The 23568-nt window shown below is 36.0% G+C and overlaps 1 protein-coding gene across 47 annotated transcripts in view; it reads left to right on the plus strand.

Moving 5' to 3' along the window:
- Positions 1-23568, plus strand: part of beta-Spec (spectrin beta chain) — a 231010-nt gene that overhangs the window by 136576 nt on the left and 70866 nt on the right. For 24 of the 47 annotated variants that reach the window (XR_010853331.1, XR_010853333.1, XR_010853334.1 and 21 more), the window contains 2 exons: positions 177-268; positions 2072-2176. Coding sequence is in view for 29 of the 47 variants with exons in the window: in XM_067105461.1 (XP_066961562.1) it covers positions 177-268; positions 2072-2176 (197 nt within the window). In the remaining 18 variants the exon portion in view is untranslated. Of the gene's footprint in view, positions 1-176; positions 269-2071; positions 2177-2671; positions 2765-17654; positions 18873-23568 lie in introns of all 47 variants that reach the window. The other 23 variants (XR_010853332.1, XR_010853335.1, XR_010853325.1 and 20 more) reach the window with 2 other exon arrangements.

The following is a 23568-nucleotide window of genomic DNA, read 5'->3' on the forward strand; positions in this document are numbered from 1 at the left end:
TGTACATTTCATGCTTATTGAAATTATAATAGCTCATCTGGATTATTGGGGTGATTCAATATGTAAGAGAGTAAAGAATCTATAGTATCCATTGTGTATATTGGTTTTTGAAAGATTATACATGTGAATTTATTTTTTAGTTGGAAAAATGGTATTATTATATTTATATTTTTCAGTACTTGAAGTGTACCAGTTTGCTCGTGATGCATCGGTGGCAGAGCAGTGGCTCCTTGCACAGGAACCTTACTTGCAATCTGCAGAGTTGGGCGTAAGTTGAATTTACTTTTAAGTATGAAATGCAGCTACTGATATAACTAGGTTAGGGATGAAGTTTGAAAGTAAGTTCATTGCTGTTAAATCAAGCTCTTGTCTGACTCACAAATCACTGTAACTTCATTTTTCATTTGGGAAATATTTTCTTATAGTAAGTAAAAGTAAAATAACAGTGCACTATGAAACATGAATGTAAGTGTATCTCATTTCCATTATGTATCAATTAAAGGGTATAAACCTTCATAGGATAGGGTGTTACCACTGTAGTGCCATGTGTAGTTCATGGAAGTCTATTCAAAAGTTCCTTGCTGCTTCCTTTTGGCCTTCAGCCACTTCTGTATATGTCACTTCTGCTCATTCCCTCCCTGTCATACTTGTATGGGGATGATGAAATGATGAACTTTTAACTTCAGTTGCACTGGTTTTCACCCCTCATTTTTGCAAATATTCTTGATAATATAGAAGTGAGGACACTGTGTTCTGGTTAACTGTAATAATAATTTAGTAATATAAAGTTCTCCCTCAGTTTTCCTGTGCATGGATCTTCGTATTTGTAAAGATTTGTCATGACGAAAAAAATATAAATTGCTGAAATTCTTAAGAATAGTAAGGATAGTAAAATGTCCCATATGCATACAAAATAAAAAAAGAATTGGGAAAATGAAAGACATCAATAGATTAAGTATATATACAGGCAGTCCCCTTACCAGTGGCATCGGTTAACGGCATTTCGGTGTTACAGCGCTTGGCTATTGGCGTCGTCAACCAGATTTTCAGTGCCGATCTCTGGTTAACAGTACCGTTTAATGGGGATTACAGCGCCAATCTCTGGTTAACGGTGCCGTTAAGTGGGGATTTTGGCGCTGCTCTCCTTTTACCAGCACCGTTAAGTGGGGATTTCAGCGCTAGTTTCGCTAATTTTCGGTTGGCAGTGATTTTCATTTATCAGCACTTGGCAGGGACGGAAACCCCACCGTTAACAGGGGACTGCATATTATTATATATATATATATATATATATATATATATATATATATATATATATATATATATATATATATATATATATATATATATATATATATATATATATATATATATATATATATATATTATATATATATACATACATACATATATATATATATATTTATATTTATATATATATATATACATACATACAAACACACACACACACACACACACACAAACGAAATCTAACAAATATTGTCCCTATTTATGTCAAATCAGACCTTTGTTTAGTGCATGTTTAAGCATTATTATCCCACCATTGAATTAGTCACTCATTTGGTATTTACTGATTAACCCACAGGACTCAATCACAGAATACAGGGAATGCAGAACACTTACAATTAGACAGGTTTTGATTGGTTGTTCAATTTAAAATCAACAACAATATCAAAGATTAGGAACAAATCTTCAAAATAAATTTGATCCTGGTATTTGTTGTTAGATTTTTATTTGTAATTTATTAAAATCCCCCGTCCAGATGTGTGTAGATCATAATAAAGAAATGTATGCTAAGGTTGGAAGTGAATACTCTTGCAGCTCATACTATGTTGACATAGGAAGAGAATATGCGTTAGACAAAGGATAGAATTGGTTTTCTATGTTTTAACAGTTTTGAAAGGAAATTGTTTGTCTTGAATGTGCAGAGAAATTAATGTTTGTATAAAACTAATATTGACCAAACTCTGAATGAACATAAGATTTAACATTAGTTCTGAATGATGTAGCATTTGCTGATAGGAAATTTTTGTTTTATTGTATCTTTCAGTGTTCCATTGATGAAGTTGAAAATCTGATCAAGAAACATGAAGCCTTTGATAAGGCATGTTCAGCGCAGGAGGAACGGTTTGCTGCCCTAGAAAGATTAACGACGGTAAGGTTTTAACATGTATTTTTATTGTTAACTTCTGCACTATAAATTTTGTAGGGGTGGGGTCAATATCCATGGTTACTGATTTCAGGTGTTAAATTTCTGCTTTCCTCTATTTTTATTTCATGAAAATGTAGGAGATGGTAGACATTACCTGCTGCAGGAACTATGAAGAAATTGGACATTTTAATTTTAACCCATTTTATCCACGCTTTTTTATAATGTGAATAAAAAAATTCACAATTTTGTTCCAGTAAAATGAAAATTTTAGAGTTTTTCAAAAAAGCATGAGATTTTGTTTGATATTTTTATGATAAATTTAAGGCTGGTTTGATATTTTATACAAGAACGTATAATAATGTATCTTACATTTACTTGAAATTTTCAGAAAATTTCTGTACCGTAAGGTTTCATTGAGTTAGAGAAAATCTCATATAAATTGCTGATTATCAAAACATTGAAAAACTTGAGATATTGACTTTGTGACTTGTATGGTAGCTGGAATTGCGAGAGCAAGATAAACGCCTAGGCCTGTCGGATGAACAGGGTCGAGCAGTGTACTATGGCCAACGCTACGGTGATGATGATCCGGTGAATGTTCGGTTAATAATGAAAATTCATAAAGAATGTGTTGTCTTCAATTTCACTGAATATTATATTGTTTTAGGGGATGACAGATTCTAGTAAATATTACGTGGTTTCATTCCGACGTCATGCAAGGTTAAGGTTAATCATTTTGAATAATTTAGAACATTTATTCTGTAAATAAGGGACATTATATTTTTGGAGTTTTCAAAATGTTTAGTGTTTGAGTTTTTATTTTGCACTGATGGTTGGTTTCACTTGGAAAACTTAACCATTTCATAATGTGGCATGTCTGGTATTTTGTTTTTTAAACCAAAAGTGGTGCCTACTACCAGATGTGATTTTGCCAGTGTAGTTAACACATACAAATTTATTTTGCAGAATCAGTAGAAAGAGAGTTACTTTAGTGATTTTGCAATATTTACACTCACTGTATATATTTGGTGAAAATTGAAGTGAATCACTTCCATTTTATTCCCTGGAAATGGTTTTTGGTATACTTAAACTTTTTTGCATATCAGTGAAAGGAAGCCAACGTTATTGCTTTATGAATTACATAGAAATTATTGTATGAGAGTACTTATAGAAATCCAATTTGGGGCTGCGGGACTTTAGTTGATTTTAACAAGGGTCATATTTTTTTGCAGTACATTCCAAGCAGTTGGATTATTTCAATTTATGAATGACATGGTCAGTTTTACACAGTTTTTCCTAACTTTTGGCTTCAAAATAAGTGCTCTTTAAACTTCAGACACAAAAGAAATCATTTTATAGTTAGGTTGAATTTTTATTGTAACTTATTCTGTAGAATGGTGTTGACTATATCATTACCTCGCTATTTTTGTAGTTTTAGAGAATATGCGCAGGGGATAGGTACCACAACCCCCCACGAATAGCTAAAATCTGCGAATACTTTACACTCCCCTAAAAATGCTTATAACTGCATATTTAAAGAGGTTAGACACCAAAGACTACTTGTAAAAACATAACTGCCTATTTAATGGTTCAGACACCAAATGTATACCTTAGACTATCATCCTACACCAAATATACCTTAAACTATCATCCTAAAACACTTTAATATAATTTCAAAGTCATCTTACAACATTACCCTTAAAATATATGGCTTACAGCTAAGTGTGAAAGCTAAACTCAAGCCCCCCCTACATTCAGTCAGAGTCATTTTCTCTCATAGAATATTGAGGCTGTCCCATTTTCTTTTTACAGAACAGGGGAAACCCTAGGAAAAATGCTAGGAATTCACAAGTTCAGTGTTTAAATACATTCGATCAGGGCCATTCTCTCTCAAAGAGTATTGAGGCTGTCCCATTTTCTTTTTATAGAGCAGGGGAAACATTAGAATTCAGTAGAGTACAGTATGTACTTAAATACATAAAATAAAATACATTTTATGATATTATGCTGTGTTTACTTTAATATTAATATCAGAAAATATGTAAATCATGTTTTTATCATAAAAAATGTAATTAGTCATGAAATTAGTGAATATTTTTCGATGAAAAAGTCTGCAAATTGCAAATTGCGAATAATTTTGGGATAAGTTCCACAGAAAAATCCACGAATTGGTGAAGCCATGAATTGCAAGACTGCAAGTATCGGGGGTTGACTGTAGCTGTAGTTTATATATAATTCTTGAAATTATGTGAAATAGAATTTTGTAAAGAATCATTAAAATGTAATCATATTCAATATCACAATTATTCATGAAATTTTGTTTTTGGTTTCCATTTTATTTTGACAACACTGTATTAGCAGTATAGAAACTGAATTATCATGCATGTTAATACAGTATACAGTTCAGACAGAGATACTGATGTGATATCCATACAAAGTAAAATCCTCTTTTACTTACGTTATGCTGCCTCGAACTGTGATGTGTTAGCTGAGAATCGATTTATCAGTAGAAGTTTACTTTCTTTCTGGAAAGTATTACTAGAAGTGACCCCCTTCCCTGTCATACTGATTAAGAGTCTCAGCTCCTTATGCAGAAGCTAAAACAGAAACTAGTGGATAACAAACTTAATCGCTTCTTATCCTTAGCTAGAAGTCCGTATAGCACTCCTCTTATCCTTTGCTGAAAGTTCATATAATATTGTTTATTTACTATAATGAAGAAATGAGGAAAGTGTTGGTCATCCCTAATGTGCTTTTAATGTTTCCACAAAAATACAAGCCTTTGTGTTCTTATGGATTTACATTTTGCAAAAACTGGTACTGTTATTAATGGTGGCAGGTATTTGAGTGTTGGTGGTTGGTCAGTACGTTGGATTTTTGAACAGTTATTTATAACAAATTACTATTGCTTTTGTTTGTGATGTTCAGTATGGCAGGGTTACTTGAACAATAGAGAATATGATTTGGGATGAATGTTGTCTATTGTGATAGTTATCTTACATGTTTATGCCATTAGGTGCAATCAGCATTTGCTGACCAGGATGGACCGTGTATAATCACATTTCCCACCAGATAGTGTTGTAATGTTTGTTCTTGTCCAAATTTTTCCTGCCACTTGTTCTTAATTATGTCATCTATAGCAGGCAGAGATAGGAGCATTAGGTTCAGTAGGAATAAGTTTTGTGTTAGGCATGATGGTCACATGGTGTGTGTTCTTGTAGGGGTAATGAGTTTGGTTTTTCTACTCATTGTGAAGAATGTAGGGTGTGATGTGATGAGAAAATGAATAATTTTGTACAGTATCGGATGTGAGAGGCCAGTAGATTACAAATGCAACTAGTTAAGCTTGGCCATAAGTCCACTCCATCTGTTCTCCCTCCCAAGGGAGGTGTCAGTTTCTTCCTCTGTCTGTAGCCCCATTTCCTGGCCTTTGCTACTTCAATAGGTCTTCTCTGCCAGGGAACCAAGGCATGTCTTGGGACAGCAGACTGGGCCCTTCACCACCTGCCTCTCAGCTGTCTATCGTCTCAAAATTGACCTGTTCTCTGAATTACTTATTCAGTAGAGTTAAGCCCTCTCGTCAACCAACTCGTGCATTATCACTGTCTTACGAGAGTGACAGTAATGTGTGTGACTGTGTTGAGTTGTCTAGGGTATTCCTAGTTACTTCAGTATTTTCTGAACTGTGTCGGTACTTTTGTTGTTCAGTTATTTACTTGCCCTGTACCATCATTTATTCCATATCTTATGTTAATCTTCATTTCTTATACAGTTCCCTCCCTGTTGTCTCATATTCCTTGAAAGTGTTATCCTTTAAAGCCGGTTTTGTGAAGCTGCATAGAGTTACATGTTATGAGACAGGTACAGTGCCAAACCTTTGTCCTCTGTTCAAGACTAGTTTTTTCCAGTTGCTTGACCCAGTGAAGCAAAGGGCTCTTGAAACCAGTAAGGTACTTTGGCCTAATAGTTTGGCAGAATACTTATTAAATTAGTATATTTTTCTATTGAAGTGCTTTCTTTTGCTTAACTCGTTTATAGCATGACTGATCATTTATTGCACCAGATGAAACAATATGTTAGTCCTGAAGGGGTGACAGTTCTTGCTGAGGTGTTGTTTTGCCTTGATAGAGCTATTTCTGACACTTTAGGAGATATGTCTCATATTTTTGCCCACTCAGTTTTAAAGAAGCTTGAACAGTTGTGTTCATACAGTATCTATCATATAAAGTAGCCCTGGCTCAATGGTCAGTAGCTTTTTTGATTCATCTCGTCATCATCTCTTAAGTCTAAGTGTTTAAGGCCATCACCACAGATGTCTCAAACCAGGAGAGTTGGAATTTCTTAGTACAATCTTTGAAGAAGTGCCCTGCACTTGAGTCTTAAGCCAGTCCTGCACCAAAGTTCCATGTGTAATATCGACCCAAACCATCCTCAAGTTCATCTGCTTCCAGTAAGCCCTTGCAAGGTGATGTTACAAGCCCTCAAGGTCTAGTAGGAGGCCATCTACAGGGTTTTAGAGTGTCTGGTAAACCATCAGGTCAGAAACTTGGGTGGTGACTGTTCTCAAGAGGGGATACATACAAATCACCATGGTTTTACAACTGCCTTTTTCTTGTTCCCAAGTCCTTGGGGAGCTTGAGACCAGTATGGATGTCTTCAGTCTCAACAAGTTAATTAATTTAACTCTCTTTTCAGTGGAGTCATCCACTTCAGTCTTGGAGGCCATTTGGAAGGGCAACTGGATTATTTCTATCGACATTCAGGATGAATACTTCAATGTCTTGATTCATCCTCAGTCAAGAAAGTATCTGCACTTTCTCTTTGAAGGGAAGGTCTTCCAATTCAGGTTTGTGTTTTGGTGTGAGCATGGTGCATCAGGTATTCCTCCATGTTCTGACATCATTAGCAAGATGGAGTCATCTGTCAGGAACCCAAGTTCTCCAATACTCATATGACAGGTTTCTTCTTGTCAGCTCATTTCAGGCAGTCTTAAGGGTGAAGGTGCTAGGCGTCCTGATCAGTGTTGACAAGTTTGTGCTTCTTCCGACCCAGTCGAGTGTTTACCTGGAGATAAATATTGACTTAATTTCTCTTTTCAGGCTTTTCTGACAGAGAGATGGTAGACAATTTTCTATAATTACTGAGGGTTTCAAACCTTAGGAATGCTTATAGCCAAGAAGTGACTGCCATCTTGTGTTAGATGGCCTCTTTAGAGAAGTTTGTCAACATGACCTGTCTACAGATTACTGTACACCAAATTCAATATTACCTCAAGAACTTTAGGGACAGGCTTCGTCTTCTGGGCTCAGTGTCAATGGTAGTTCCTTCAGATCATTTAGGTTCTCTTCATTGTCCTCAGATGCTTTGGGGTCAGGTTGGGGAACCATTATGGAGGGCACTGAAATCTAAGTGAGCTGGACAGTAGAGGAAAGCAAGATGCTAATAAACAATCTAGAACTTTTGGCAGTTTGGAAGGGTCTATGCAAGCAGAACATCTAGTCAGAGACAAGACAATCACAGTCTACTCTGACAATTCAACCTCTTTTACAGCAGGAGGCTAGGAGGCATAAAATCGAGAGATTTCTTTGGGCTAGCAGAGAAACTTCTCCTTTATTTTGGGTCAGGGTATATTATTCTTCTGCTACAGTTTGTCCCAGAATTAAATAATATCGCAGACCAGCTCAGCAGGAAAAGGCAAGTTCTTCCATGATAATCTGCTAGTCTCTCTAAAGTTATGGAGCCTTTGAGGAGCCCCATACATTGATCTGTTTGTGACTGCCCAAAACACAAAACTCCAAGTAATCTTCATGTCAAGATCCTCAGGCTGGGCAGTCAATGCTTTTCTTCGGGATTGATTGAATCTGGACCTTTACGCTTTTCCTCCATTTGCATTTTTGAGGGAAGTACTCAAGTTGCAAGCATCCGAGAAGTCAATGACATTGACAGCTCCTTGGTGGCCTCAGAAGGAATGCTTTTCCAAGCTACCTCTCTTGGTAGTAAACATTCCTCACTTTCTTCCATTCAGGAAAGATCTCGGACAAGCCTATCTAAGAAGATTCCATCAAAATTGCCACATTCATCTTTCTGAGAGCTGGTAGAGAATCAATCTTTATAAGTCTAGAAAGTTCTCCACCATTAGATTGTGTTAGCAACAGTGGTCAGTGTATTGATCTTGTTGCTTGTCCTGAGAGATATCCAGTACCTCTACCTGCGTAGATAACCTGATTAAATTCTTTCGGTATCTCAGCTCAGTGAAGAAATATTCTGTTCCAATGATTAAAGGAAATCACTCCGTATTGTCTTCATTTTTATGACAAACTAACTTGAATATTGCACATCCTTAAATTTGAAAGAGGTCTTCCGATCTTTGGAGCTGGAAGCCCCGAAACCACCCTGTTATTGTTTAGGACAGAATTTGGATGTAATTCTTAAGTTTTTTATGTTATTTCAGTTTGAGCCTTTGGATAAAACTTCCCTCTGGAACTTTACACTGAAGACACTTTTTCTTCTTAGCATGTTAGTGAGCTTCAGGCCCTTTCTTGTGATGTGGGCTTTGTTCAGGGGGCCCACCTGGGTCCCTCTTCTTCCAAGGTTCTGGACCAAAAACATTAAAACAAAAGCCCTCCCCAGATTTATGATGGTGACTAGTTTAACATCTGTAGTAGGCAATGAAGAGGAATCTCTGCTCTGTCTAGTAAGAGCTCTGAGAATTTACTTAGACTTAACCTTTAAAAGGAGGAATTAAGAATTCTGTGCCATTTTTTAAGGTAAAACTTCATGACATTTGTGTTGTAAGCTCATCTTTCAATTTCCTGAAAAACCTTTTGGTTGTCAGTGCAGCTTGAAGGAGGCGTAACCCAGTTTTTGCCTTACAAAGTGTTGAAGAAGTTTAATTATCAAATGTTCAAACTGCTTTTTAGTGGTTCAATGCTGCCCTATCTCTTGAGCGGACTCTACCCTGCTCAGGTTCATCGCTTTGAGCAAGGCTCTTGTTCTCTGATCCATGTGGTAGGACCAACATTGCTTTTATGGTGACTTGTCATTTTCCTTTGTGTTACCACTAGCAGAATTCTCATAAGAATTTTTTCTTAATTTCATGAGGCTGCTTCTGTATAGTTAATCGACTCAACAAAGGGGATTGTCACTGGGACCTTAGCTTTCTCTCCTTATTCTGCTGAACCCAGGATTTGGATCTGAGAAGACAAAATGTGCTTCCCATTTTGCTTCCCTTCCTCAGCAGTCCCTTTGCGTTGGTTTGAAAGGAATGCTTACACTGGCTTTCCTTCATGTACTGCTGCTTTATGATTTTTTCATTTTTAAAGATTCTGTCATTCCAGAACTCCATCTGCCCCTTCAAGGGTAAGCTACATTTCAGGCAACCTCAACACAATTTCTTTCCTTCTTTCTTTGGGAGTTCCCTTTTCCCCTGTTTTCCGTGTGAGGTTCATGGTTTCCAACCTTATCCCTTGAATGGCATTCCAGATCTCGGCCCAGGTGTGAAATGGGAAAGAGGAAGGGGAGAAGGATTGCCAAGAATGTTGTGTGGAGAGTCTTCCATGAGTACTTTGTCAACTGCCTTTGACCCCATTCATCAGGTTTTCCATTCTTCATTTCAAGGGGGAATCTGAACACATGAAAACTTGTTGCCTTCCCTTTTCCTATACCAATTCACATTTGGTCTGGGACAAACAGACAAAATCAGTGATGTCTAGAAGGTGTATAACCTTTTCTCCCCTCAGAACTCAATTCCAAGGATTCAGCCATCACTCTCACATTATCTCTTGAGATTCCTGAGAAGCCAAGTCACAAGTATAAAATCTTCACCTCTGCTTCTTACGTTTGTGTGGTACTTGTCATCCATCGCCCATTGGAACTCTTGCTTGCTCACCCTTCTCCCTAATAGCCTCACTCCCCTCTCAAGTGATAGGACTCAGAGAGTACGGTATTCATCAGTTTTACTGTGGGTAACAGGCCTCCTCTTGGAAGGGGCCAGTTCTGTTTTTTTCTCCTGTAGAGGGTAGGAACGATCTGTTGCCTTGCACAATTGAGGTCCTTTTGAGCACCTCTGTCTTTTTAGCTCTTTTCTAGCCTTGTGTTTAATTTTCTTTCACACCCTCTCAGGAGGAAGGGGAGAAATATAATTTAAGTATTATTACTTACTTGGCTACTAAGGCTCAACTTCCCTGGCATTTCCCTGGCATTGTTGTCAGGTTGCAGTGCTCACCACTTTTTTTAAAGCACCTGTCAACTTGAAGGAGAGTTTGGCATATCCTGTTCAGACCCTGCATAATCTCTCAGGTCTCTAATTTAGTGAGAAAAGGACTTGGTTTTTTTGCTCATGTTCTAGTTCACAGGGTAAGATATTTCAACTAGCCATTCAGGTGGAACTTCTGTTGAGTTGAAGAAATCAAGCAGTGGTGCTTAAGATGTTGTAGTAAACTTTTCCAATCACCAAAGGAAAAATATTCATCGTGCCTAAGGTTCTTAGTCGGGCTTATGTTGAAGATGTATTAGATGCTAGGTCTCGTCATTTCTTTGTGCCATTCCTAAATGTAAACAGCCCCAACCATTTTCATGCTAGTCAGGCAGATACATGCAAACTACAGAACTGAGCACCTATGTTAAGACGTGAGGAGAATGACTGTAGAGCATTACTGTTCAACCCTGGATTGGATATTGCCACCTACTGACAATCTTCTGTTATTATATGGGAAACATAGTTTCCCTCTAGTCTTTCTTAGAGAATTGCTCTTATTTGGTGACCCACCTTCTGGTACAAGTCCCTATCAGCCTCTTGCATAGAATGTTGGGCTGTATGAATTAGTATAGGAGTCAGCGTTCCCTTCAGGAAGTTTTTGTTTCTGGCTGGTGACATTTAGTCTATTTAATTTCTTGTCTTTGGCACAGACTGTTTGGATATAACTTAGGTTAATAACCTCATGTTCCGCCTTCAGAACAGTGCCAGTCTTCTTTCATGAGTCAAATTCTCCCACCTGTGGGTTGGGACCCTATATGAAAGATGAGAGTTTGTATTTTCACAGGATCATATTACAAAATTCAAGATAGTTTCCTTTTTTTCTTAGATAATACAATGTGATGCATATCATAATCCCACCTCTAACTGCCCTTGATAAAAAATACAATGTGATGCATATCATAATCCCACCTCTAACTGCCCCTGCTTTTATCAATGTAACTGCAGGAAAAAGCAATTGGGTTACTGACAGGCGAATGGTTGGTGCCCTACCTCTTACCTGCTACCTTGTTGCTAAGCTTCAGTGACCAGACCAGCTTTTGCTTAAGGTATATCTGCATGAAAGACTTCATTTTGACTATCCAAGAAAAATACAGATTATCTTGAATATGCAGTTTTAATTTTGAGGGGAGAGGTGGTACTTGCTTCATTGTATATTACTTTCTTAATCTCATATCACTTTCTTGATTTTCACATGGCCTCCCAAAGATGATAAGATTCAGCACGTGTTGACCAAGATGGGTCTTGATCATTGACTTAGTGTAGTTAGTTAAGTCATTCAGCCAAAGAGAATGCTTCACTTCTGAAAATGTAGTCTACCAAAAAACCATAATAATAATGTAGTTTAGTAAAGAAGTTGAATGGTTACTTTACTCTGTCGGACCCTACAGGCTTATGATACGTATGTTCAGTCTCCCAGCCTCCCACCTGAAAGAGCAAGTTTTTCATACAAATTTATAAATTCTGTGATAAATACTCTTTTCAGACCAGTGGATAGCACTGCCTAGCATATTTTCCTTGAAAAGTGATGTAAATAGTTATACTAAAAGTCTGGAGGCCCCCCATGCATTTTGAAAGAACTTTGTTGGACAGACTTAGGACTGTTAATCCTGGGAACAATATGATTACAGTACTAAGGATATGAACACGTTATGAGTTTGTAGGAAAATATATGTATGTAATTTTGTCATTTCATTGTTTTATAGTGGCAGATAACTTTATTGCACATGCCACACATGGTGAAATTCTCTCTCTCTCTCTCTCTCTCTCTCTCTCTCTCTCTCTCTCTCTCTCTCTCTCTCTCTGTGAGAGGTACTCACTGGAGAGGAAGATATACATTTGAATATATTCTCAGGTAACTCGATATTGCAGGCATTGCATCGTAGCATTTTATATGCCAGTATTCTGTATTTCATCATTATATGCTTAAAGTTGTTCAGTTATTTTGTGAACCCAAATTTTCATTCATTCTTTGTGACATAGTTGAAGAAATAGTAGTGTAGTGAAGTTGAGGAAAGAGCACATTTTGAAGTCAAAGAGTTTGATAAATGTAAATAATTAAGTGAGCAAAGTCCCACATTCCACAGCTTCAGTCTAACCAGAGTGCTGTTTGTCTTATGGTACAAGAATTTTTCAATTTTGGCATATTATTGATGGATAACTTTGACAGTGAACATAAGTTATGAAATTTGTAAAAAAAAAAAAAAAAAAAAAAAAGTCAGTAGCGCTTTATTTTTAGTTACAATTACATTAGTACATAATCTGTAAGAAGTTAATTTTAATTGATATTACTCAAGTCTTTGTGTCACTATAAGAAATTCAGATAGTGCAAAGGGTTATTTAAACTGGATTTCACCCAATTTTTCTCTGGTTGAATGGCAGTTATAGACTCGGCGTTTAATTTTTCTTGGAAATAATGTGGTGGTAAAAGAGGCACTGAAGTCATGGAGAATAATGCCTGTCATGCTTCCATTTGTATTTAGAGTACTTTGAATCCAGCATTTAACATTTTTATCCAATTGTGTCAGTAATGCTTTTCAACTCTTGAGCTACATAATTTTTAGAATTGGATTCTCCATAATGTTTAGAATATATAGTAGGTACAAAAATCACAAGTAGTACTTTCAACTAAACATCTGTTTAACCCTTACGCTTATGTCCCTCATAAACAGTTATGTCTGTAAGAAGTGGCAGTGACTTGAGCGTTGGGCGTAAAAATTTATACCATTTTTTTTTTCAGACTCATTGCTTTAACAATTTACAAGGTAGACGGCTCAGTTTTGTTTCATTTTGCAGCTGAATGATTACTCATACAATGGCACAAAAAAGCTTCCCAAAATAAGTTTTCTTAGGTGGAATCATTATAAGTAAATATTATGAGATACTTAAAAATATTGCACTTCCCCCCCCAAAAATGTACCAAAAAACAGCTATTTGAAATTAAAGTGTTTGTTTTTTATTCATAGCACACCCAGGTAAATAACTTGGTTATTGCAATGCAAAAAATTATAATTAAAGCAAGAAAAATCTGAAAACATGAATGACTAAGTAGCATCACATTTTCCATAAGAAAAGGGACAGTCACCCACACGATACAAGTAAAAAACTCATATCTCTTTTTGTTCAAAGAGAGTAGCTCCACCAGTTTTCAAGGTATACTGCTCAATTTTATTTTATTTTGTATCTAAATAATTGCTCTATACAGCGTCATAAAAAGTCCCCCAAAATAACTTTATGAAGGTGGAATAATAAGTAGAAATTGAGATATGAGAAAATTTTTCACTTTCCCCCCAAAAAAATCTAGCCAAAAATACCTTTTGTGATAGTTTTTTTTTTTTTTTTTTTAATCCATAGCACATCGGGATAAATTACCTGGCTATTGCAATGCAAAAAATTTGTAATTATAGCAAGAAAAAATTTAAAAATGAATGACGAAGTAGTGTCACATTTTCCGTAAGAAAAGGGACAGTCACCCAACATGATATGCGCAAAAAACTGTGTACCTTCGTTTTGTTCAAAGACTTGTAGCTCTGACAATTTTCAAGGTAGACTGCTCAATTTTATTCCAATTTGTAGTCAAACGATTGCTCTATACAAAATAAAAAAACCAAAATAACTTTGAATAGGTGGAATAATGAATAGAAATTACGAGATATGAGAAAACTACTTTTTCCCCAGAAAATTTGCCAAAAACTATTTGCAATAAAGTCTGTTTTTTATAAATAGCACATCCAGATAAAATACCTAGTTATTGCAATGCAAAATTTATAATTATAGCAAGACAAATATGAAAAATTGAATGACAAAGTAGGGTCTTGTTATCTATAAAAAAAAAAAAAAAAAAATGAGGCACTCAGTCCAGCGTTTGTTCCCCCCCTCTGTCTCTCTCAGAGAAAAAAATGCTTTAATTATAGAATCAAAATTTAAAACCATACAAAACACATAGGTAAACATACTACATTTTACATATGTAAAAAAAAAAATATATCAGGAACACTCATCAAAAAAATTATCCTCATTATGGCTGCTGGTTATGCAATGTTCATTTTTTGATATTTGCCTACATCATAAAAATATGAAGGGCTTAAATTTGGATGACGTCTGTATCAGTCATTGGTAAGCGAAAGAGTTCAAATAGTAATTCCAAGGAAAAAGATACGTTCTCAAAGTCCAATTTCATTAGTGTTTGATTATCGACTGTGTAAGCCCAGTTGTTTGAGATTTTTCCTGAGTATTATTTGGTGTCTATGCTATGTAAGTTCTTAGTTCAATGAATAAGTATTTTGAGTTTCAGTGCAAGTTTGGCAGGTGGTTTATTTACATTGTTACTTGTTTTCACGGATATTGGGAAAGTACAGATGAGGATAAAAGACTTCTTGAGTGTAATTCTTTTACGTGTTGCTAAAGATACGCTGAAATCCGTAAACTATACAAGGATTACTGCCCCATTGTCAGAGAAAATTTAACTGAATTACATTCCGTCTGATGATGAAGACTGTAGTCATTGTAAAGCTTAAGGATTTTCATTGTATCTTGAACAGTACATCAAGAATTAGTCAAGAAAAGGTCTTATTTTATCCTCTTCCTTAAAGAAGGTGACTGTTCTTCATATTCTTCAATGTACAGATACCTGCATTTTGCATCTTTCCAAGAAAATTAGGAAAAATTATTTTATTATTGAGTCACAGTAGGTAATTGGAATAAACTTTAGATTTTCATACAAATCATAAAATATATATACAGTACATTTTTTTACTGACACCATGTAGCTGGTCAAAGGTGATAGATCAAGAGTTTAATTGGTGCATGAAATGAATGAAGCAGTAGTTTAAAGGTGGACAAGATATCCCAAGCTAGGGGAAACCCTAGTCTCAGTGCCAAATAATTTATTTCTTGGCCTTGTCATTATCTGGTTTGTGCAGCTTTTGTGGTCTTTCTTCACTTGTCCATGCTAATGGTGACAACAGATCATTGTCAGTTTAGCACTATTTTTTAGTTTTTTTAATTATAGAGATACTGTCTTCAATTTTTAGGTAATTAGAAGGAAGACTGCTAACTCTTGAACTCACACCTGCTGTCACTGTTGTTCATTTTGGTATCACAGTCGAATTGGTAATTGGTACAGTACCTCAGTGAGCCTGTAAGTCACGTGGGGATTATCAGGAAAGCTTACAAGCCATATAGCCCCATAACAATACAAAACTGGAAGTGAGTTGCACAGTCATATTCTTTTGATCATGAAACTCCATAAAAGATGGACTATAGACTGGTGGATTGCAATTAGGTTGCTCAAGGTAGAAAAATCAGGTGGTGAAAGTGAACAGTGAACAACTTATTATCCTTTAGGTAAAGTACATCTCTAGAAAAGAACATAGCTCATCTCAGAATTTCAAGGACCTCTGAAATTAATGGAGTGCTTCCCTCTTCCCATACCCTCAAATGATGCACATCTCTTGGTTACAGAGAAGTTGAGTTAGGAGAGAGAAATGATACCATTTTAACAAATGTCTCATGCCCAACATTTAGTTACTACTTAGTTTTGCATTTTGCAACTAGTCTCATGGTTTACTACCATTAACATGCTATAATGGTATCAGTAAAAATGTACTTATGTATGAAACTAAAAGTTCTAGTATTTTATACACTTACTGAAGTTGTACAAAGATGACAGAATATAACATGGTTTCACAAAAGTGATATATGTATTGTAAATGGTATTTGCATCCCGTCAGGTGTTTATGAAAGTTTTTCCAAACAGGGTGTAGGTGTGATTTTAATTAACAATTACTATTTGCAAAGGAATTTCTCTATTTTGCTGTACTGTACACTTTTAAATCGGAATATTTTACAAGAAATGGCTAGGTTAATTTCCAAATGCAGTGTTTTTCAGATTTCATTTTACATCAGATTGAGGAAGACATTTTACACACTAAGATCACTTTAGTTATAATTTATAGTAATTGACTTGTTGAAGTAACCATTTCTTAATCCTCCAGGGTGCTACTGTTCAAATCTGGTTTTGTAAGATTGCTGAATGCTAAATGCAGACTTGTATTTTCAGAAGTTATCCAGTAAATAATATGTCAATTTCATGGTTTGAAAAAATTTTTATCTATGGATATGGGATTTTTTTTTGTTCTGTAGTATTCATGGAGCTGTAGGTATGGGGCTAACGTAGTCTTACTGAACGGACCACGTCACAGTAAACTTGAAGGTTTTCCTAGAGATTTTTATGTTTGAAACTATTTAATTGAAGTAAAAAATTTCATTACAATATAAAGTTTTCAGGCGTTTGGAAATAATTTACTAATAGTATGGCAGCTTTGTAGGAAAGTTTATTTATAGCAGTTTTTGTAGTCATAGCTATAAATATTTTGTGACTGGTTTAATTTTTTAATATTTTAAAGTATTTTGTTTCTGGATATGGAATGTGCATGCTTTGTGCATTTAATGTACAAAAAATTTAATTTGTACTTGTAAGTAATAATGAAAAAATCTTTTAATACTTAGTGGCTGATATTGAATTCAATTCTTTCCTTAAAGCATTTAGTCACTGATATATAATTTGTGAATTGTTCTTCTAACAGATATCCACCTTTTTGTTTTTGTAAGTTGTAACCCACTTAGAGATCTGGAAATCTTAAAATAAAAAGGTTACACCGTCCTTACATGGAATAAGCCTGCTGCATGGCAGCTTGGGTAAATTAAAGTTATTTACATTAGATTTTTCTGATTTTATTAACTGTATTTTGTTAAACAAATCATGTTACAGGTCTTTGATTTTAGACTAAATTATCAACAGCAAATCACTTTCAGTGATTTAAAAATTTTTTTTTTTTTTACCTAATATATTTTATAGCAGACAGGTTTAGAATTTTGTAGAACAAGTGAAACTCATTCACTCTCTCTCGAATCATCAATCTGTTTAATATTCTCTTTTTATTAATGTAGACTGCATATTCAAACCATTGAATATTCTAAAATGTGTCATTATTTTTAAAGTGTTAAGAGTATTGATTTTTTAATTTGTTGATGATTTAGAAAGTTATGATAGACAAGTTGCTTGATGTAAATGTTCTTTCCTTGATGTATGTTTCTCATTAATGCCCAGTATTCTTACTTCTTAATATTTTATTGTATTTAGGAATTTTTTAATATAACAGGAGCAGAAAAGTGATGGAGCCAGATGAGCACATATACTGTATTTAATTTTTCATTTATGCACAGCTGGAAGAATTTAGATTTAGGAGTGTTTCAGCACCTTGCAGTAGTATTGGTGACTTGGAATATAAAGAAGTTGATTGTGGCTTTGATCGTCGCATGTCTCTTCCTCCTTACTCACCTCGTCCATTTGAGCATTGTGAAACCTACCCTACCCCAGTTCAAGCATTTTTTACGGCTTTCTCTTGTCCTGCACTTACACAGTTGCAGTTCAACCAGCCTACTCTTACTAGTTTTTCTTTTGAGAAGAATTTTTCCAAAGGAAGTCCTGTGGGATCTTTAAAAAGACATAGAAAACGAAGAGATTCTACTTCTAATCCTGAGTTGACAGACACAGTTCATGTAAAGGATTCAGAAACAGATGATCTTTTTACAGAGCTGTTAAGTCAGAAATGTAACTATTATTGTGGTCGGCAAGAGAGTGCTCCTCTTGACCAGATATTTTCATTATCTACTGTATCTTCACAAAGTGTAGAAATGGGCAGAAGCTCTCCACTTTCTCTTGGTGATAATGCTGTTGATAAAACTATCACAAATTTTTGCTCACCTGATACATGTCACGAATACAAGTGTTTCAACTATTGTGAAGAATTTGATAAATTAGATGATTCTGAGGCACAATTTTATGAGGGTTCATGTTTAAAAATCAGAGAATGTTGTATACCTGAAGAGCCATTATTAGAAGAATTCCTAAGGTATGAAAATTCCCCTTGTGAAATAAAGTGTATTCATGTAAGTGGTCAAAGTTGCCCCTATGATAATCAGAAAGCATTTAGGAAGAGTACCATATATGGCTATGCAGACTCTGCAGATAATAGTACCACTCTTCCTCCAATATATGAATTAGAGGGAGAGGGTTCTGAAGTGACAGAATTGACTAGCCAACCCCAGTCAGTTGAATTTTGGAGTGCAGAAAGCATTCTAGATGAAAAGTGTGAAAGCAACCATTGCCTTGAGAGGCTGAGTAATGGTGATTCATTTGCCCAGTATTGCTCTGGCAGTGATTCTATTATGACATATTATTCCATTGTTTCAATAAACAGTACAAAGGAAAGTGTCCGTAATGTAGATCATTTGGTGGCAAAGTTAGTGATGGAAAATGCTCAGGGGTATTCCTCACCAGTTCCTCCTTATCCCAAGACCCCTCCTAATACCTCAGATTCCTCTCCAAAAGTAGAAAAGCATTCTCATCAAAGTAACCTGCATGCTCTTTCTGGTGTTGAGGTAAAGTACATTATCTGTACCTTGGCTTTTGTTGTTACACTGCTTTGTATGCTTGCTTTGGCTAAAACTGTCATCTGCGTATTGGTATTTGCCACAGAGGAGAGATTTTGCAGTAGACAGTGCAAATGAAGAAATTAACATTTTATTTGTTGAATAGGTAAAAAACATTATTTTGCAAAAGCCTTTCTTTTGCTAATTTTGCTGTAGGCTATATTTTGATTTAGAGTACTTTAGTCCCCATTCTCATATACTGTGTAGCTGTTGGGTAACACTGCCAGAGGAAGGAAAGATCATCTCCCACCTACCAGCTGGATCTCTTGGAACCTAATATGTATTCTTATCTGGTAATGAATGAATGAAAGTGGTTGCCAGTGAACAAAGAGGCCTCTGGTTTTTGGTATAGCACCTGTCAGTTGCTCTTATAAAAATCTTGATTTAAGCTCCTATTTGGTCAGCTTCCAAGAATTGCAAAGAAAGATGTAAATCAATGAATATTTGTGAATCTGAGTTTAAAAGGTATTGTAAATAAGGTGTGCACATTTCTGAAAGCTTTTGGTAGAAAGATGGAAACTACAGGTTTGATAGCTTGGCTCTTTAAGCATTTATTTTAAACTTGAGTAATGTGTTAGTGTTTATTGTAAACATTTTGGATAGGTCCTCTATTATGGAAGGTTACTTACAAGTAATAACCAGTTTTCAAACACTGCCTTTAAGCGCAAAAATGTTATGGTATTACTTCAGTGAGTCAGACTGCTTTCTCCTCATTCTGCCTCAAGGGATATTGCCCATAAGTCCCTCAGTACTTTTCCCTGGGACCCTTAGTGGCTGCTTAGCAAGTAGTGTGATTACTGGGTCCCAGGCCAGGCACCCAGTGTTATCATTTGAGTACTGAGGCTGAATGTATAGTTTTAGGGTTGAATGAAGAATGTGTGTGTGTGTGTGTGTGTCCCCCAAAGCAGCAAGTAAGAAAAATCTTATCTGAAGAGGCTCTAAACTCCCAGGTTTTAGCTCTTGACAAGAGCCATAAAGACTCCATCAAGATCTACTAAAATGGAGCAAAGACCCAGGGTGGAATCAGTATTGCAGTTATACACAATAAGGAATCTCGTGTAGTGAAATAATCCGACAATACCTTAATTTTTACTGCTGAAATTGCAGATGAACGCAGGGCAATAACTTTATTATTTATTCAAGATACTTTTAGCTCCCTATCACCCATTAAACAGTAGAGTCCTTCCCATCTGACTATACAGAAAATTCAGGGTTGGCTCTGCTGGCTCGCGTGCCATTACAAATCGATCCAGTGTTATCCAAAGAAATATGCAATTAAACTGGGTGGTTTTGATTATCCTTCAGCTCCCCATACTGATATGGAATGGCCTGTCTGATCTTACATCACATTAGACAAAAATGGCAAAATAGATGGAGTTCATTTTTCATGAAGAGCTTGAAATATCTGAATATCTGTTTCTTGATCGACTCTTGGTCTTCATCCTACCAGAGCAATCATGGGTTTGAGACAAGGCTCTGTAAATTAAGGATAAGTCAAACATATCTGGTGTACAAGTTCCTGTTAAAGGGTACAGTACATCAATGAACTAATTTTAAATGTATTTTAAATAATATCAATGTCAATAATGTAATGGAATCCATTAAAGATATTCAAATGATTAGACCAAACATTGATAAATCATACCAGATCAACCAAATCAACCCATCCTTCTTCCTGACCAAGGGCGTTCGAGGTGAGTAATCAATGCTTGGTCTCATTCAGTGCCAATCTGTTCAGATGCCAATATTAATAGAAATAATGGCTCAAGGAAAATCTCTATTCCAACATCTCATCACACTTTCCCTGCAGGAAGTTTGCCTGGCTCTCCAGAGATCAGCATGTCTGAGGTTGTGGTCTCAACAATCCTTTCCTGTGGTCGATAAAGGGTCGATCATTCCATAGGGCAGCCTGTGCCTGTGGAAGGTCCTTCCCCTATGGAGCCCCTGATGATTGAATCAGAACAACATTTTCAGGAGGTTATTGCATTCATTCATGGATGTAGTAATCTGGGGTGGGTGATTTCAGCTCCTTGCTGGCTTACAGCCTCATCTATGAAGTTGATTATGGGTGGCCCTCTGGAGGTGCCTGTTGGCAAAGCTACTTAGGTAACAGTTGGCTTGCAGTGTTTTGGAGAAGGACAACAACTTGGTTTGCAGATCTGCAGTTTCTGTTGCCTCCATGAGATCATTCAAACTCCTTTTGGTTTGCAGACCTGCTAGTTCTCTCGTCTCCATGAGATTGTGAAGACTCCTTTCCCAACCACTTTAACAACAGCAGAGATAATAAATTACAGAAGACTCCACACCTCTTCAATTAAAATCATCAGTCAGTTGGAAGGCCCAGCTTTCAATGCTTTTAGGTGAAATGTCTTAGTGTGTGGTTATGTCTGCCCTTCAGGTGCTATCACTCATTGGCTAAACTCATTGACAGATTTCTCAATGACAGGTCTTGCAACTCCAGATGACAAAACTATGTTTATGAGGTTGTTAATGTCTGTAGGAAGGGCTCTCACTTTTCTTGCCCATCGGTGTGTTAAACAGTGGATCAGCATTATTCTTAGTAGGAGAGACAAAGTTCTCCCCCTCTTATCCAGGCAAGTATCAGATGACAGCACACTTGCCCTTAAAAATAGTTCAGCAACCAGTTCCTCTCTCATGTTTCCTAAGAATTAATTAAAACATGGTGATGTGATAGAGTAAAGAAGATTAGGTTCAAGGGACACTATCGTCAACAGAGCTGTGGCTTTTAAACATTTGAATAAGTCCTCCGGTCCTAGACTGTCATGTTCATTGAGATCCTCCTCTTCCTCCTCTGAAACTTTTTCATCAGAAACCAGTACAACTATGTGGGTGACTTACCAGAGGTGCATATAAGTCCTTTCCTATCCCAAACTTTTTAGATAATGCAAGGGAGTTGCCTCTGGACCTGTTCACCAACAGATCAAAGCATAGCTTGTAGGTGTTGGTATAGGTTGCAGAAACTTTCCAATTCTCTTGCTTTTAAAACTGCTTCAAAGGAATTTCTTTAATTTTTAGAGTCTTGCCCAAATTACCCTTAACCACTTTACTATAGGGTATAGCAGCTTTTAAGCAATTTTACTTTGCCAAGAAATTGTGTGGTTCCTTTTAAAATTTCTTTAACCCCTACTTGAAAGTTGCCAGATGTGTCCTCCTGGAATTATTTCATAAAACTATAAAGACCATAACAGAGGAGGAATTTCATTTAGTTTTTAAGGAGCATTTATGAGAACTCCAGATACATTTGTTATGATTTAAATTTCAGTGCTGGTGTTGGTTTTGGAGGTCTCAAATTTCACATCAGAGCTGCATGGAATTTTAGCTGCCATGGAAAAATGCAGTTATATTGATACTGGTAATAGTACCATTTGGTCATATGCAAAAATTGTATTTCAAACCCTGGTTTGGTTTGAAGGATGTTTCAGCAGCTCCACAGCCTCCAGTTTTTGTAGGGTACCAGCATAGGTGGCCTTACATGGGAATGCAGAAGCAGATAAGTTTCCTAAGCAAGCAGCAGCAGAAATACTTCCAGGGAGGTGTGCAGTATTATGTTGGAGTGTTATATCAAATATTAGGAAGTCGGTTAACAGTATTTGGCAACAACAGTGGAACTTGTGTTCAAATGAGAACGGGGTCAAAAGCCCAAGATGGGGATGGCAGGTACATCTTTGTCAAGACTCTTGGAGAGAATACTAATCACAAAAGTTAAGGAGTTTTCAAATTTGTTGCTGAAGCAGCCATTCTGCAACAAATTTAAGTTTTAGTATACCATTAGTAACATCCTGATGTTATGATGTGTATATTAATATTTAAATTAATACTGTATGGTTTATCTCATCATCAGAATTTTTTTATCTATGAAATGATTCTGACTTCAGTAACCCCGGCAGTTTTGATAACACCCAATAAATTGATCACTCAGTCTGAGGCTCAAGTTGGAGATGGCAGGTACACCCTCTCCAAGTTTCTTACAATGTAAATTTTCACTGACAAGTTTTTAGATTTGTTGCAGAAGGCCAGGCTTTGTGATAGATTCAAGTTGTAACATATTTAAGTGAGAAAGTAAAACATTTTTTCTTTTATTGTATTATTTTTTATTCTTTTTTCCAGTTAAAGTCAATCTTACCATAGGTATAAAATTCTTTTGTTCTTTTCATTCTATGAGCGAGGCAGCCACAATGCCTGGTAACATCCAGTTGCTTACACAAGTTTAGTGTATTGTTTCTGCAACTGGTCAAATGCACTATCCCCATCAATCCTTATGATGTGACTTTTGTCAACATCATAAAACTATGAAGTGATATTTTTCAAATGTCATGTTCTATATATAAGACTCTTGGACTGTGTTGAAAACTGGGTTAAGCTCCTAGAAAGTGTAAGTGTGACCAACATTTTGTTAATTCAAAATTGGTCCTTATACATTCAGTGTGTGATCATATAAAATTTTTTTTATTTTACCTCTTGTTTTTTCATGCACTGTCCATGAGTGGAATGAGCATCAGATGACAGATATATACATAGTACAGATGATTATAGGAGTGATGTATCATCTGACAGTGAATGTAGGAAGATTAACAATGATGAAATTGAAGACAGGGAGATATCATGGTCGGACAGTAGTGCCCAG

The sequence above is a fragment of the Macrobrachium rosenbergii genome, chromosome 6, assembly GCF_040412425.1.
Source record: "Macrobrachium rosenbergii isolate ZJJX-2024 chromosome 6, ASM4041242v1, whole genome shotgun sequence".
NCBI classification, from domain to species: Eukaryota; Metazoa; Arthropoda; class Malacostraca; order Decapoda; family Palaemonidae; genus Macrobrachium; species Macrobrachium rosenbergii.